The sequence below is a fragment of the Oenanthe melanoleuca genome, chromosome 15 (assembly GCF_029582105.1).
Source record: "Oenanthe melanoleuca isolate GR-GAL-2019-014 chromosome 15, OMel1.0, whole genome shotgun sequence".
NCBI classification, from domain to species: Eukaryota; Metazoa; Chordata; class Aves; order Passeriformes; family Muscicapidae; genus Oenanthe; species Oenanthe melanoleuca.
The window spans coordinates 9,927,631-9,944,005 of NC_079349.1; the positions used below are offsets into that span (position 1 = coordinate 9,927,631).

At 57.1% G+C, this 16,375-nt stretch overlaps 2 protein-coding genes across 3 annotated transcripts in view; both read left to right on the forward strand.

The window, feature by feature from the left end:
• SRRM4 (serine/arginine repetitive matrix 4) overlaps positions 1 to 4,677 on the forward strand; it is a 42,106-nt gene extending 37,429 nt beyond the window's left edge. Inside the window, exons 10-13 of the mRNA XM_056504183.1 lie at positions 1,202 to 1,414; positions 1,672 to 1,782; positions 3,367 to 3,501; positions 4,071 to 4,677. Coding sequence (XP_056360158.1) covers positions 1,202 to 1,414; positions 1,672 to 1,782; positions 3,367 to 3,501; positions 4,071 to 4,311 — 700 coding nt within the window. The 3' untranslated portion in view covers positions 4,312 to 4,677. The remainder of the gene's footprint in view (positions 1 to 1,201; positions 1,415 to 1,671; positions 1,783 to 3,366; positions 3,502 to 4,070) is intronic.
• Positions 4,678 to 12,190: 7,513 nt separating this feature from the next.
• On the forward strand, positions 12,191 to 15,597 carry HSPB8 (heat shock protein family B (small) member 8). Of its 2 annotated transcripts, XM_056504189.1 has the most exons (4): positions 12,202 to 12,302; positions 12,395 to 13,064; positions 14,073 to 14,136; positions 14,929 to 15,597. In XM_056504189.1, exons 2-4 carry the CDS (start codon positions 12,686 to 12,688, stop codon positions 15,086 to 15,088), a joined length of 603 nt encoding a protein of 200 aa, XP_056360164.1. In that variant the 5' UTR covers positions 12,202 to 12,302; positions 12,395 to 12,685; the 3' UTR covers positions 15,089 to 15,597. The 2 variants fall into 2 exon arrangements, with proteins under 2 accessions (XP_056360163.1, XP_056360164.1); XM_056504188.1 differs by having other exon boundaries at positions 12,191 to 13,064.
• Positions 15,598 to 16,375: the final 778 nt, after the last annotated feature.

Sequence of the window (16,375 nt, forward strand, 5' to 3'; positions counted from 1 at the left end):
CACAATTTGAAAGGAGCATCTGGGGGTTGCCATGTTAATTCTCCTTCTCTGCCTACTGTGGGGAAGGGAATCAGGGCTTGTTTCCACTAAGATCATTATGGGCTGTTCTTTCACCTGTCCCATGAGCCAAATCCAACTTTCCCCTTCTTAGCTCATCCAGCAGAGCTCCAGGGTGACAAGATAGCATCTCCTGCCAGTGGGGAGCACAGTACTTGGGGACAAGTACTTGGCTGGCTTCAGGATAAGACAGCAGCAGCTCTGCACTGGGGCCACAGGGCATCTTCAGGAGAGGCGAGAAGCTGCTAGCCTCCATCACCACCTCCCATTCCTGGGTTTGCCAGGGGATGTTGGGAATGAGGGCACTGAAATGTGGTGGCTGGTACCCAGGGCTGTGCTCAGGCAGTGGTTGTAGGGAGTTCTTCCAGCTCAGGCCCTTGGGTCCTAAAGGTTGAAAGGTAGAGCCAGGACATGGTTTGGAGCACTGAATGTGACAGGAGGGAGCCAGGGTAATGGGTTTTACTAAGAACAAGCCTCATTTTTCAGTCAGAGAGTAAAATTTTAGGTCTGTCTGTACTTTTCACATGGTGATTCCAGTGGGATAACTCTGCCTTCACATGGGTGGAGCTGGGATTGCAGCTGGCCCTGGCTGCTGGGAGGCTGCCTAGCTGCTGGGCTCTGACCCCAGTTCATTCCCAGAGCACTTCTGGAAGAGGAGGAATTCACACAGCACTGTCCAAAGGCAACAGGAGATGCCTGCTCAGTGCCCACTCACGCTGCTCCACAGCCAGGCTGGAGCACAGCCCTTGCCCTGCCATGCTCTGCCTTTGCCATACTCCAGCACTTTTTCCTTCAGTGCCTGCCCAGGACCAGCAGTGTTTGCTGGCCTGACCAGGCTCTGCCAGCCAGACACCTCTGGTGTGTTGGGCATGGGGCAGATGAGCTGCTGCTTGTGCCACCCGAGAGCTCCTCCACACCTCTTCTCCCTGGCAGAGCCAAGGGTGAGCTCAGACTCTGACCCACACACATGGGGTCTGCTGCAGCAGCAGCCTGGGGAGCTGAGAGAGAGAGCTGGAGCTTTTTTACCTCGTTAGAGAATGGAAAGATGGGAATACTTATTTGCTGGAGCATAGTGCTCCCCTCAGCCAGGGACCAGTCCCAGTTCATCCGCAGCTTCAAAAAGTGTCCAAATCTGTGTTCACAGAGCGTGCCTACCCTCATGTCTGGGTTCCTCAGAGGAGAAGAAGCGAGCCTCCCTGCCCTCCCCAGCGCACAGCTCCCCGCTCAGGCCTGGCTCCCGCAGCGAGTCCTGCAGCAGCACGGGCAGATCCTCCCCCGGCTCCAGCCGCTCCCGCTCCTCCCACCACAAGGCCTCTCCCAGCTACTCCCGAAGCAGCTCCTGCTCCTCGGGAAAGAGGTAAGGCCCGCTGGAACAGCTGTCTCTGTGACCCAGGGCAGTGTCTAGTTCTTGCAGCTGGCAGGCTCCCTGCAGGGGGAGGTGTAAGAGTTTGGGGGTGCTTAGGGATCCACAACGCTTGGGGTGAACTGGCCAGGCAGAGCTGGGCTGAGACTCTGGAGAATGGGATATCTCTTCCCCCTGATGGTTTGAAGTAGTCTGGTACAGCCTTGCCCTCCAGCATCTTTAATTCTCTTCTGTTTCTTTCCTATCTCCAGGTCTTCCTCACGTTCCCCCAGCTATTCCTCCAAATCCTGCAAAAAAAGTCCTGGGAGTAGAAGTTCCAGGCCTCGCCGGAGCCCCAGTTACTCCCGCTACAGCCGCAGCAGGTACAGCTGTCCACTCCTGGGGCATTTACCATCCACTCCTGGGGCATTACCATCCACTCCTGGGGTATTTACTGTCCACTCTTGGGGTATTTACCGTCCACTCCTGGGGTATTTACCGTCCACTCCTGGGGCATTACCATCCACTCCTGGGGTATTTACTGTCCACTCTTGGGGTATTTACCGTCCACTCCTGGGGTATTTACCGTCCACTCCTGGGGCATTACCATCCACTCCTGGGGTATTTACTGTCCACTCTTGGGGTATTTACCATCCACTCCTGGGGTATTTACTGTCCACTCTTGGGGTATTTACTGTCCACTCCTGGGGTATTTACTGTCCACTCCTGGGGTATTTACCGTCCACTCCTGGGGCATTACCATCCACTCCTGGGGTATTTACCGTCCACTCCTGGGGTATTTACCGTCCACTCCTGGGGTATTACCGTCCACTCCTGGGGTATTTACCGTCCACTCCTGGGGTATTTACTGTCCACTCCTGGGGCATTTACCGTCCACTCCTGGGGTATTTACTGTCCACTCCTGGTGTATTTACTGTCCATTCATGTGGCACCTACTGCCTCACACTTTCTTCCTGCCTCCATCACTGTCATGCTGGTGTGAGTGGTGGGCAGAGCTGGGTCTGTCCACAGAGCAGCAGCCCCTGCAACAGGGCTGCAGCCCCTGGCAGAGTGAGAAAAGCAGGGAATGAAAGACACTCTGCTTTTTAGAGTCACAGCTCTGACAAAGAGTTGTCAGGCCTGGGGAAGCGCCCATCTGCATCTGCTGTGAGGGCAGATGCCAGGTACCCTCAGGCTGGCACTCACAGCCTTGCAGAGGGAAACACAGTCCAGGCACCTCTACTCCCTCCATACACCATAGAAAACCGTCTCCCAGTTCAACCCTAGAGATGCCTTTGGCAGGTTTTCCTGGTAGCATCTGTGCTGCTGTGAACATTTTGCAACCTCAAAATTGTACATTCCCAGGGTTGATTCTTGCAGGCTTTGACAATCCCTGTGCTGGTGAGGAGAACACTTCCTGCATGCAGGGATCAGGCAGGCCCTTGACCTGTAACGTATTGCTTTGCAGATGGCACTGAGCAGGGTGTATGAAGTCAGCCACACTGCACACAAGGGCCTGTGCTGACGTGTATGGGAATTTAACAAAAGAGAAAACCATAGCAACACCGGCACTCCTTCTGGCAAGGCTTGCAGAGCCCTGCAGGGCTACCAGGCCCTCAGCTCACGTGGGGCCTGCTGGCAGGGCTGCTCCTGCCAGCTCCAGCAGCACAGCCAGCAAGAGCTAAATACAGACTGCACCCACAGACACAGGTCCCTGGGAGCCATTTTAGCTTGGCGCTGCAAAGCCCCTGGAAGACACTGCTGGAGCCCCTGGGGACAATCAGTGGTGTCCAGTCTCTGTCTAGTTATGTGAGTGCTCAGGGGTGATGCCACCAGAGTGCTGAGAGTTGTCCCTGTTAGAGCTGAGCATCCTGTGGTCATCTGTGCCTTCATGGGTCGTTGCCTCCCCATCCTGAGCCACCCCCAAAGCCCCTGCAGTGACAGCCCCCGTGCTGTGCCCTCCGCAGGGACCGCGAGCGGGAGCACAAGTACAGCTCCAGCGAGAAGGAGTCGCAGCGGCAGCGGCGCCGCCGCTCCTACTCCCCCCTGAGGAAACGCCGGAGAGACTCTCCCAGCCACCTGGAAGCTCGGCGCATCACAAGGCAAGGGGGTGCTGTCCCGTCCTTTGGAGACAGGCTCAGCTTCCCGGGGGATGAGGGCTGTCCCTGGGTCCCAGCCCTTGCCAGAGGAGGTTTCTCCAGCAGACCGGTTTCCCCAAGCCTGATCAGCAGGCCCTTCCACCCCTCCTCTAGAGCTTGGGGATTTCCAGCTGGAGGCACAGGGAGGATGGAGAGGGTCTCAATTTACAGTAGCTGAAGGAAAAAAAGAAGATGAAGTCAGAGCTGGGACTCAGGTGCCAAGAGCATTCCCTCACGGGCTTTTCATTTCAGCCTGCCCTGTGGTAGATGTCAACTATTGACTCTAACCTCCATGCAGAGGGCTCTTTGGGACAACAGCAAGTAGAGCCCAGCAGACTGAGTGGCTGAGACATTCCCCAGGGCTGTGGCGGTGGGTAGTTTGAATCCCAATGCCCATCAGCTACCTGATCTCTTTTAAACGAACACAATCACGTTTTTGGGAGTGTTGTGCCGAGTAAACAGTGCGTTTTGGAGATTTTGGCTGTAAGTCTGTCTTTGCATTGCTGGTAACCCACATCTCTCTGTCCCCACAGTGCCCGCAAACGCCCCATCCCCTACTACCGTCCCAGCCCCTCCTCCTCCAGCAGCGCCGGCAGCTATTCCTCCTGGTACAGCAGCTTCAGCCGCTCCCCGAGCCGCAGCCGGAGCTACTCCAGCTACCGGATGAGCCGGAGCCGAAGCTGGAGCAGCAGCCGGAGCTCGAGCCCCAGGAGCAGCCGCAGCAGGAGCAGGAGCTATGACTCAGGAGCCAGCTCCGACAGCCTGCGTCGTTAGGGAGTGTCACTGCTGGCTGACACCGGGTGCCGGCCTCACCGCCACATTCCTGGCATTCTCCGCTTCCTTCCCACCTACCTGGCCATCGATAGCAATCATCCCCGATACTGACGTGGTGGCATTGCCGGGTCCCCCTGCCCCGGTTCGGAGTAAGAGCCCTGGTGCAGCCCCTCCGCCCCAGCGCGGGGTGGGTGGATCAGTCCCAGCTCCGCTGGCCAGGCTGGAAGAAGGGTCGGTGCTTTACAGAGGGTCTGTCACCACAGACCTGCTCCGTCCTCCCTGATGCTCCCATCTGCCATTGCTACTGCTCTCCAAAGCATACCAGCAGGTCCAAAGGAAAGAATTCTGCTACTTGCTCTTCTAACAAACCAGGAACCAACAAATTAACTTCTGTTGGAGAGACAGACTCAGTTGGGGAGGAGTTTGCTGGAAAACTTTGGTGATGGGAGGGATGGCTGTCCCCACCAAGGCAAATATCAGGTCCTTTGGGTCTCTCCTCCAGAGCTGCTGCCCACTCTGCAGAGAAAATATTTATTTTTTGCCAGTCAGCCAGTCCCTGCTATAAATAGAAGGCTAGAAATCCCTCCCGACATACTTCCTGGGAAAAAAAAGGCTGTTTGCTCTTTCTCCTGCCCTTTCCTACCAGGTAGCAGCAGCTTTTGCAGGGTTATTTTATCCCCCCAGTGCTGAATTGCTTGCAAACCACATGCTGAGGTCTGAAGGGGACCTGGGGCTGGTGGGGTACAAGGCAGAGGGGAAGTGGTGCTGTGCTGTGCTCAAAGGGGCTATGGGCTTCCCTTCTTGGAGGAAGCCTTGGACAGTTTGGCTTTAGGTTCTTTGGGGAGCATTGCCCTCAGAGTGCATTGCTGTGGGACCAGAGAGAGGTGTAGAGATAGCAGTTGTGGGGTGCAGTCAGAACACACAGGGTTAAAAGGGCACTGCAAGAGCCAGGATACCCCAGTTCCCCTTCCTCAAACCATGCAGCAATTTCAGGCAGGATTCCAGGCAATCATTCCTCCTTGAGCCCCCTGGCTGCCCAGGGGCAGGGTATCAGGGCCGGTGCCAGGCTGCAGCAGGATGCACTGGTGCCCCAGGTTGTTACTGGGAGGCCAGAGCAGTGCAGGGGGACACAAAGGGCCCCCCACTAATTGCCTGTTTTTCCAGGGAGCCACAGGCTGGGCCCTGGGGTTTTGTCTCCCTGCCAGCCAAGCTGCCTGCGCAATTACTGTGTTTTGCCGGGTAACAAAGGCTTCTCCCAGCACAGCCTGAGCTGGTGCTGAGGAGTTTATTTCTCTTACAACACCTGGGTGCTTAGAGACGCTAATTTGGGCTTAAGACTTCCCTCCCTCCCTTCCTTTTTCCATCCCCTCCCCTTCCATCCTGCACGATTATTAACGAGTTTGGGCTTAATGAGTCAAGGAGGTGTGTGTTGTTTAAGTGTTACAGAAAGGGCTGAGTGGAGCCACCATCTGCGGGAGGAGAGGGGGTAGAAAGGAACACAACCCACCCCCCATCTACAGAATTACCTATAGGCCCCTGGCAGTCAGAAAAGGGACAAAGCAGCAAGGGGAGGAAGGCTGAGTGCCACTAGCTGCTGTGGTGGAACTGGATGATGGCCTCAACAAGCCTATAAATCTGCTGTCTGTTGGAAAGTACGGCAGCACATGCAGGGATTCCATCTGGGTGGTACAAGAGGAAGTTTGATGTCAGGGAGCTCTTTCCCAGTCTTTCCTGGTGCTGGTCTCCTTTGTCCTGTGCCTTCAGTGGCCAAAGCTCCCCTTTTTCCCAGACCTTCATCCCCTGCCTTGCTTGCTGCAGGCAATGTGAGGATGAGAGGGCTGAGCAGAGAGCTGGGCACTGGTATGGTTGGTGGCTTAGTGGGGATATGTCCATCTTTTGGAAAGACCCTTTGTAGGACACAGAGAGAAGCACTCCTGCTAGGGCTGAGCAAATGCTGCAGGGCTGTGGTTGAGGGATCAAAGCCAGAATGCCACTGCCTTCCCTCCTGGGCTGGCCCTGACAGCAGCCCCTTGGCCACCTTCTGCAGCGAACTCCCTCTCAAAAGGGCTGAAAACCTCACGCTTCTTCCCCAAAGAGTCTCTCCCAGTCTGATGCTGAAATGCCCCATCCTTCTGCTCCCAGGGAAGATCCAAAAGCAGTGATGGGAGCCCAGCCCTCCGCAGCTCTCCCAGTGTTTCAGGAGCAGCCTCCTGCCCTTGGCACCCCGTAACGCACACACGGAGCTATAGCAAGGAAGCAGCGAGCCCGAAGATCCAGAACTAGGAAAGAAAAGAAGAGAGGCTTTGTGCAACTGGTGTAAATACCAAACCCACCCTGACTGGAGTCCTCATGGCTGGGGACATGATAAAAGCACCACACCAGGGCTAGCAGCAGCCACCCCCTGTGGGTCAGGAGACGATCCTGAGGGCTGTGTGGGGCTGGTGGCAGCTCCTGCACTCATCCAGCTGATCCCTACATCAAGGACTGCCTCTGCCTGTATAGTCCATGGCAGCTAAACGCTCCTGGGGTTTCCCAAGCAGACTTGCATTGGAGTAACCCTCTTTAAATTATTTATTTATTTATTTATTTATTATTATTATATTTTTAATTGTATGTCAGAATGGACCAGTATTTATTTATTCTAATTTTTTTTTTTTTCTAACGTTAAGTTATTTTTGGATCTGTTTGTTTGTTCAAATGTATCCATGCCGCGGGTCTCGCGTAAAGGTTTACAGCTCTGGCCCCTCTCAGTGAGGTGCTGGAGGAGTGACAGTCACTCCTGCTGCCACCGCGTCCCTCCGCGCTCTCCGGAGCAGGACAAAGGGACGCAGGGCAGAGCTGCGCGTTTTCAGTCCGGAATCTCGTGTTTCTCATTAGATTTGTGCAGGAATGTGACGGGTGTGAGCACAGAAGCGGGTCTAGGGCGTGTCGGAGGTGCTGGCGAGGGTCTGCTGGCCGTGCCAGCGCGGGGTGCTGGCAGTGCCACGGGGAAGTGTCGCCCGCGCCCGCGCCGGCCGGCTGCCAGCTGGCCCCGCGCTGTTTGCCTTGGCTCCGCTCAGCCCGAGCCGCCGCTGCTCCGCGCAGCCACCGCCGCTTTCCCTGCGAGGATGCCGTCGCCAGGACTCCCCTGTCGGGTTTATCCCTGACCCACCCATGGGAAAACAAGAGATGAGACTGTGAGAGAGTGATCCCTGCCGAAGGTCCTTGCAAAATCCAGCCTCTGGTGACGGTCCTGACCAAGCCTGTGTGTGTATGTGTATATGTGCACACGTGCATATACATGTGAGTTTCCCTCGGTGTTATTTATTTTTTAACTTATTAAATATTTTTAGTACAAGCTTTAGTACACCCTCCCTGTTAGCGGACAGACAGGGTTTCTGTGGGTTTGTGTGAAGCTGTGAGTTTTTTCTGTCTCTGTGCCTTTTGCCAGTGCTTTTCTTTTTTATTTTTTTAATGTTGTTTCCCTCATTCACTGCTTTTATGGATTTTTTTCTCTGCATCCAACAGCTCAGATTGCTGCAGGTGTCTCTGCAAAGAGCAGGTTCACTTGGTGGAAAGGCAGCTAGGTCATTTTGGTGTTGGTGAATTGCTGCTGTGGTCAGACACACAAGGGGTGTTCAGGGCTGCCCACAACACCAGGATAATATCTTGGCTGTTTTTTGGAAGCCCTGTCTCAAACTCAAAGGTTCTTTCCCACCCTTGATTTTGAATCATCCCACAAGTATCCCTGCTGCCTTTCCCTGGCAGAGCACATGTCACAGCACTCACTTCTAAATGTCTCCTTGACCTGGAGCCATCAAATCTCTGGGTTTGTCCCCCCCAAAAGGAAGGCTTGTCCCACCTCTCCCAGCCCCAGGCTTCAGAAAATCCAACACCATTTCTGCAGGTTTGCTGGGGAGCAAAGATAAGGGATGTTTCAAAGCACTGTCCTGTTCTTTCTTCATTCGTTGCAGCACTCAGCTGAGCTTTGCTTTATGTTGACTGCAATTTTCTCAACGTTTTTGTTGTTTTGGGGACTGAATCATACCAAACTTGTCTGCAACAGCCGATCACTGTTATTTTGCTATGCATTGTATATATATTGAACAGGCTGAGAGGACTTGGCCTCTATTTAATATTTATTTCTTCTATTTATTGAGCATTAGTTTTAAAAAAGCTATTTGGGTCATGCAGTTGGGTCCATGAAGGCAGGAGCCTTTGATGTGTTGCCAGATATGGTGGAGAGAGCAAGGCAAATTTGGCTCATTTGGATCTCACCACCAGTATTTAGAGAGGAACCTCATTGTGATGGAGATGGGCAAGGCAGGGGAAAACTCTCCATCTCCTTGAACCAGCTTCTGGAGAAAAATCACATCCCCCTGGAAAGGTGTGGGGAATTCAGAGGTGACAGGCCAGCTCTGGTGGAGGAATAACCCTGCTCCTCTTCCTCTGCCACGTGCCATAGGGCTGCCATCACCAAAAACCCTGGAGTTCTCTGATCTCCCACTGCTGGTCCCATCTTCCCTCTGGGGAACAGGGACACTTGTCACCCTTTGCATCATTGATGAGGAAGAGGATGGGATGGAAGTGACTGGCCATGGTCTCCACCAGGAAGCAAGGATGTTCCCCCTGCCCCATCCTGAGACCCTCATGCCATGTCCTGCTTTGCCCCTTCCCCAAGCTTTGTGCCAGCAGCGTTGCCCTGATGTGAGCTCAGTAGCCAGGGCAGCACTGGGGAGGGCTCCCCTGTTGTCTCCAACATGAGCAGAGCTTGCTGCAGGCATCCTCCCCAGCTTTGAGCAAAGCATAAGATGTGCTAAAAATCCTGTCCCAGTGTCACTCCAGCACCGCTACAGCCGCTGCTGTGCTCGCTCGGGTGGGAGGTGTTTGTGCTCCTGGGGCAGAGCTGCCTGTGCTGCTGGAGTGTGGACACAGCTCCAGTGTCAGCTCCAGTGCCCAGAGCTGGGCTGTCCCCACAGAGCTGCCTGTGCTGCTGGAGTGTGGACACGGCTCCAGTGTCAGCTCCAGTGCCCAGAGCTGGGCTGTCCCCACAGAGCTGCCCAGGAGCTGCTGGGTGCTCAGCCTTGGGGCTCTCGGGGTATTGGTTTGAGAAAGGAGCAGCTTCAGCTGCCCAAGGGAAGACTTTGCCCTTTAGTGTCCAGTGGGGTTTTATTACCTCTTCGCCAGAGAATAAATAATTCTCATGACTTTGCTGCTACCTGGCAGTTTGCACATGACTGGGACGGTCCCCAAAGCAAGTGGGATGGTCAAGCACCCCAGCTTTGGGGCTATTGCCTAGGAACAATACCCTCACCAGCCCAGGGCAGCTCTCCACTTTTGAAATCTGGGGAATATGAAGATGTAGAACAAAAGCCAAGACGTGGGAAAAGCCACAAAGGAAGCGGTGTCTGTTCTCTGCCTGTTGGTCGATTCCACCTCCAACGACACCGGCGCATCTCTTCATTTGAGTTCATTGTAAAGCTGCCCGTGCTCTCCATCCACATGTGTTCTGTATCCTTTAGTCTTCCTGGGTGTTTGAGTTGTTAGCCTGGTTAGAAAAAGGTTCCAATAAAGGTTCGGACAGTATTTCCTTTGCATCATGTTCCTTTTGGATACCCGTGCGTGCAGTGGGATATTTCGGGTTGTTTCAGCTGCTCCACAGGGAAGGGCATGTGCCTCCACTCCCAGCTGCCGAGGACTGGCTCCTCAGGGCACTGACTGGAGCAAAAAAAGTTGTGGCTAGTATTTCTGGCAGCTCTCCTTTCCCTGCTGAGCCAGGCTCCTGCTGCCCTTTGCCAGCCCCTTTGGATCCCCCCACCCTGTTCAGGCACTGGGAGTCCAAGCCAGAATTGTGTCCATCTCTCCCTGGAGGTCACACTGGACTCACCAGTGCTCTCCTCGGGGCTGTGCCCTTCCCTTTCTGCACAGCCTTGCTCCAAGCCCTGCACGGAGTTCCTGTGCCACAGGGCCCTGCCACGGTCACCTCAGCAGGAGCCAGGGGCACTGGGGACTCTCCAGTGAAGAGACTTCTCCAGTGACTTCTCTCTGGAAGTCCCCCAGGGGAGCAGCAGGACTGGGCTGTGTCCCCATGCTCCTCAACAGGGCTCAGATGGGCACCCAGGAAAGGTCTGGACATGGCACAGATGGATCCTGGGGACACGGGGCAGCATCCCCAGGTCCCTCGGAGGAGAAGGGGGGCTGCAATGGCACTTCGTGTTTCCCAGAGCTGATGTCGTGGGCTGGCTCGGCGGTGGGAGGCAGCCCAGAGCATTGGAATGACAACAGGAGCTAAATTGGGATGGCCCAGAGAGGGTGAGAGCAGGCGGGAGGAGGGGACGTGTGACTAATCGGGGATGAACAAGGCGACAGAAAGAATTCCTGGCCGGGGAGGGAGGATGGCCTGGAGCTATGTGGGAAACGTGGGATGGGGGATGTTATGAGGCTCCTGGAAACACGGCAGGATCGTGGGACTGCCTGAAACCACCTCGGGGCTTGTCCCTCTCACCCCGTGCCATGGTGTTTGCCCAGAGCTGGGTGCTGGGGCGATCCATCTCCCCAGCCAAGCTGAGATGTGCCCAGCTGAGCTCAGGCTGTGTGTGGCAGTGACCCCCAGGACTGTCCCCGTACTGTCACCCACGGGCACCAGGAGCCCCCAGCCGGGCAGGACAAGGGAATGGAGGGTGATGCTCAGACCCTCCACCAGCAGCTGCCTCCCCACACCAGGAGTACTCGGCCGGCACCTGGGACCCCTCCGTCGGACTCCAGGGATTCCCCAGTGATGCGCAGGTGTCTCCATGCTCGGGGTTAGCCCTGCCCTAGCCGAGGACAGGCAGCTCCCTGCCCGCAGCGCTGCTGCCGTGATTAATGCCATGGGGTGACCAGCGGCTGCACCCCTGCGCGGCCTGTGCTGCATTAAAGCCTTCCTGCTGCAATTACTTCCATAGGGTCCATTAGAAAAATTGCAGATGCTGGAGAGAAGGAGCATGATGCAGAGCCAGGATGCGGCATGAGGAAGTGGCTCTGTAGCCACTCATTGGTCACATCCCATCCTCCCGCACCCCTCGCTGCCCACCGGAGCCGTGCCTGGATCACCTCCCCGGGGTGTGCCAGCCGTCCCCCGCCTGTGGCCGGGCTCGGGGCCGTGTCTCCGGGTGGATGCTCGCTGGGAGCTCCCCCTCCAGTGCTGCTGCTGCTGCTGCCGCGCCCGTTCCCGCAGCGCTCAGCCCGCTCCCGCCGCTGCCCTGTAATTAATAACCGGGCCGCGGCTGTGATTAACGCCTCGCCCTGCCCGCACCGCGATTGCGGCAGGGCCGGGGCATGCGGTGGGGTGAGGAGGAGGAGGAGGAGGCAGGCGCTGAGCAGCGCCCTGCCTGCTGCCCGGATCCGTCTCTTTCCCGCAGTTCGGCGATGTTTCACCGGCCCAGCTGGTGAAGATGGCCAAAGAAGCAGTGCTGGAGAGGGTTATCCTGTCCCCCTGCCCCACTCGCCCCAAACACCCACCCGGGGTCCCACTGCTCTGGGGTGCCAGCAGTGACCCATTTCCCGGGACAGTGCTGCTCGGTGGCGTGGGGACACGTGGCTTTACAGTCAGGGGAGCAGCTTGATCAGCCCCACCGCGGTATTTTTAACAGGTGACAGCGGGGTGAAAGCAGCCAGCCCTGAGTGAGCTTGGGGGCTATTTTGGGCGGGCAGAGCAGCGGGAGGGGGCGGCAGGGGCTGGGGCAGCTGCCGAAGCGCCGTGGCCCCGTGGCAGCCGGGATCCTCGGGCCAGCAGGAGAGGTCAGCTGCCACTGCCCAAATTCTCCACGGCTGTTTCATCCTCTCCAAAATACTCGGCTGGCAGGGCAGGACTTGGAAGACACACACCCCCCTCCTCTGAAATCCATATAAATAGTACTCGCCCAGCGGCTGGAAGGTTAGAGAAGTTTCTGGGCTCCAGGCTCTGGCATTTATTGCAGCTCTCACCCAGGAGCAGCAGGGAAAGTTGTACATAAAGTGCTGGAGATTGAGAAGTGAGAGAGAAGCTTTTAAATCTCAGGATATTTGGTTTTATTATTTTTTTTTTTCTCTCTCCTGACAAGAAGTTTTATTTTCCTCTCCCCAGTCCTGGGATCACAGCCAGACAGGAAGCGTTTTCTCGCGGCCAGAGAGCTCCCTCCGTCCTTCCTGCGCTCCTCCAGCTCCCGGTGATTCAGCCTGAATTGATTTTCTCCTCATCCTTCACCTGGTGCCGGGAAGGAGGGACCATCCCCGCGCACCCACATCCCACCCGGGGTGGATGCGTCTCCTCCGGGACAGGCTCCCGGGGGAAGTTTGCAGCCAGGAGCGGCCGCACAGAGGCTGAGGCTCGGTCGGAGAGCCCCGAGGACACGCTCAGCCCCGTCCGAAGGAAGCCATGGCCGACAGCCAGATGCCCTTCTCCTGCCATTATCCCGGCAGGCGCAGCCTCCGCGACCCTTTCCGGGAGCCCGGCCTGACCTCGCGCCTGCTGGACGATGATTTCGGCTTGTCGCCCTTCCCCGGGGATCTGACGGCGGACTGGCCCGACTGGGCTCGGCCCCGGCTCACCACCACCTGGCCGGGCCCCCTGCGCGCCGGGCTGGGCCGCACGCCCCCCATGGCCCCCGCCTACGGCTCCCACTTCGGGGGGTACCCCGAGAGCCGCAGCCCCGCGCCCTTCCCCCGGGAGCCCTGGAAGGTGTGTGTCAACGTGCACAGCTTCAAACCCGAGGAGCTCACCGTCAAAACCAAGGATGGCTACGTCGAGGTGTCAGGTGAGAGCCGAGGCACCGGGGAGGTGGCACTGCCAGCTCAAGGGATTGCTGCAGAATGCCAAAAATCGCTTTTGTTTTAAGGCTTGGGAGCAAGGGGAGGGCTGCAGCAGGGCTGTGGGGTATCTCCAGTGGCAGTGTGGGTGTCACAGAGGGGATCTGGCTCCCAAGCCATCGTGGCTGGCTGCCAAAAGGAGAAAGGACACGTGTCCTTTGGGGTAAATCTCCCTGCTTTGTGCCCTGGCTGGCGGCACCCTGCAGCGAGCGGCCAAGAGAGGCCCCAGCTCTGCTCGGTTAATTATAGCCAGGGTGAGGTCGGCACCGAGGGAGATTCCCTTTAAAGGGGCCGAGGGAGAGGCTGGGGAAAAGGGAGCAGCTGCTCACAGCCCCCGACCCACCCCGGCCAGAAACACGGCCCTGAAAAGTCAATGAATGGAGGGAACAGTGGGTGTGGGGTCCAGCACTTTTGGGGTGTCCTCAGTGTCCGGTCAGCCTGGCACTGACATTCCCCATTGTCCCTGGGTCCTCCGGGCTGGGATCACCAGGCAGGGCAGGGAGATGCCACCTGACACTCTGGGTGTTTATTTGGAGCTCACTGCAGCACAGGGGGAAAGCCACGAGTCAGGGGGCTCCAGGCAACCTCTGGCTGATGCTCCAGGTACAGGGACCCCCAGCCTGACAGAGTGGTGGGAAGGAGCCCGTCCTGGGGAGTGGGGCCAAGGGAGATGCTGCCACCTGCAAAGGTTTTATTATTTGTTTATTTCCTTAAGTCCCAGCTCTTGGCAGCCTGTGAGACCCCAGCTTTCTGCTGGAAATGTGGCTGTACTGTGTCTAGCATCTCCTTCCCCACACGGAGAGGCTTCCTGAGCCCTCCCCAGAAGAAGAGTTTGCACTGGGGCAGGGAAACAGCTGGTCGGAAAACTTTCCTGTTGGGTTTAGTTGTTGTTGTTTGTTAGGGAAAAAATAATCTCCTGGTGAGGTGCTGATGTGGGGTGTTGGCCTTCCCTGCAGGCAAACACGAGGAACAGCAGGTGGAAGGAGGGATCGTCTCCAAGAACTTCACCAAGAAAATCCAGTAGGTACCGGTCGGCCTGGCTGAGCTTTGCCAGTCCCTGCGCCCCAGTTCACACACTCTGCACCCCAAAATCTGCCCTTCTGCAGCGCGTGCAGGCAGCACGGAGTGATTTCCCAAGGGAGGGAGAGGAGAAGGAGGCCGGTTTCGGGGCGCTCAGTCTCCTGCAGCCTGCGGGGAGCAGCAGCCAGCCCCGGGCAGCGGGCGGGCACCTGGCAGCGCCGCCAGCCCCGAGCGCATCCCCGCCTCTCCCGCATCCCCGTGATGTCAGTGCGATCGCTATCGCCTTGACTCAGCCCTGGCTCGCTTTGGCAACAACAACCGCAGAGGCGAGCGCAGATGTGGGGGGCAGATCCCACCCGCGGGGCTCGCACGGAGAACAGGGAATCAAAGCCCAGGGCATGGGAAGGGTTCCCTCGGCTGGCAGCAGCTCAGCTTTGCCTTTCCGCCCTGCAGGAGCCCTGTGCGTGCCCAGGTCCCACGGGAAAGCTGGGGCGAGCCCCGCGCTCGCCGCTCTCGGGCTCCTTTTAGGGCAAGGCTCGCGGCTGACGTGGGCTGGGATTTACTCCCGCTCCAGCGCGGTGACATCCCGTCAAACACATCTGCCGGGGAGATTAAACAGAGCTCCCACGGGGGCCAGGAGCCCTCTCCAAATATCCCCCGCACATTCCCAGGCGCTCCAGTAATAACAGAGGCTTTGCCGGCGCTGTGCCTCGGCACCGCCGGGGCTAAGAGGGTCGGGGTCCAGCGGGGATGGGCCATCCTAACCCACCCCGTGTTTCCTCCCCGCTGCAGGCTGCCCTACGAGGTGGATCCCATCACGGTGTTCGCCTCCCTGTCTCCGGAGGGGCTGCTGATCATCGAGGCGCCGCAGATCCCCCCCTACCAGCAGTACGGCGAGGGCAGCAGCGGCAGCGAGATCCCCATTGAGAGCCAGGAGGCCACCTGCACCTGAGCAGCCAGCGAGCCCCGGCCCCTGTCCCCTGTCCCTTGTCCCCTCCCCGGTCCTGCCAGCCTCGCAGGGATGGCAGCACCCGCCCCTCGAGCTGGGCCAGGCCACCCCTGCCGGTAGAGATCTGTGCCCACGGGGCCAAGCAGAAAGGATGCTCCTCCTCCTTATGGTTATTGTTTGTTCCGAGTCGCTCGGACGGGATATTTATAACAGTAGCAAAAAAAAAGGGCCTGTTTTTTTTCTTTAAAATTGACATGGAAACCCGTAGCTCTTTGTCTTTTCCTCCTCCATGAGTTTTTTTTTTTTTTTTTAACTACATCTCTGCAAAGGACACGCGTCCAGCAGCGGAGCTTGGTGGCGTGGCCTCCATCCTGAGAAAAGGTCTGTCTGCTTTGAACCTTGGTTTGGGGTTTTGGTGTTGGATTTTTGTTTTTTGTCTTTTCCTTATTTCAAAAGAGAATTTGTGCTTTTACTTGTCAGACCTGAGGAATAAAACCCAGTTGATGTTCTTAGCCTCTGCTTGTCTCGGCTGAGCCAGTGGGGTGGGGGTAGGGCTGCGGGAGGGTGGTGGGGAGGAGGGGAATGTCACCATGTGCCACCTCCCAGCATGGCACAGGGCATCCCCATGAGGGCAAGGACAAGAGAGATGTGCAGGGGTGCCTGCACTGATGGGGGAATTCCAAGTCCCAGCTCACACTGTGCTGGGGAGGCATCAGGCCTGGCAAGGACCATGGGCTCATCCTGTCCTTAGCTCCTCAGGGATTGAAAATGTTCATCCTGCTTGGGGAGGTGGTGAGTTGGGAAAGTTGGGTTTGCCCCATCCCCATTTCCATCTCACCATGCCAGCTCCCCACCTGCAGCTCCCTGGGAAGCATTTCTCAGTGCAATGGCAAATGGTTTCTGCTGGGTTCTGAGCACAGCTTTAAAACCATTCCCAGGGCAAAGCACCACTGCAGTGCCTGGGCTTAGCAAAGCTGAGGAAATTTTCCATGGATCTGTGCAGCACCTGGGCCAGGCACCCAGTTTTCCATGTTACCAGGACCTCAGAGTTAAAAATACAGCCTCACGTGTTCCTCTCTGGCTCATTTGGGACGTGGTTACCAACAACACCCACCACGTGCTGCAAACCCTGCCCAGCACCCCTGTGCCACAAAGGCACCCAGGTTCCAGGTCATGGAGGAGAACCTGGGCACTCTCACCCAGTTTTGCAGATTCCATTTAACTCCAGCAGCTGTTCCAGAGCTGGGACCCCCTGATGGTGAGAGCACAGCCAGCCCCAAGCTCAGCCAG

Coding starts and splice junctions, on each gene's coding strand:
- HSPB8 (XM_056504188.1), top strand. CDS start 12,686: ATGGCCGACAGCCAGATGCCCTTCTCCTGCCATTATCCCGGCAGGCGC. Junction 13,065..14,072: donor TGGCTACGTCGAGGTGTCAG/GTGAGAGCCGAG, acceptor CCTTCCCTGCAG/GCAAACACGAGGAACAGCAG. Junction 14,137..14,928: donor AACTTCACCAAGAAAATCCA/GTAGGTACCGGT, acceptor TCCCCGCTGCAG/GCTGCCCTACGAGGTGGATC.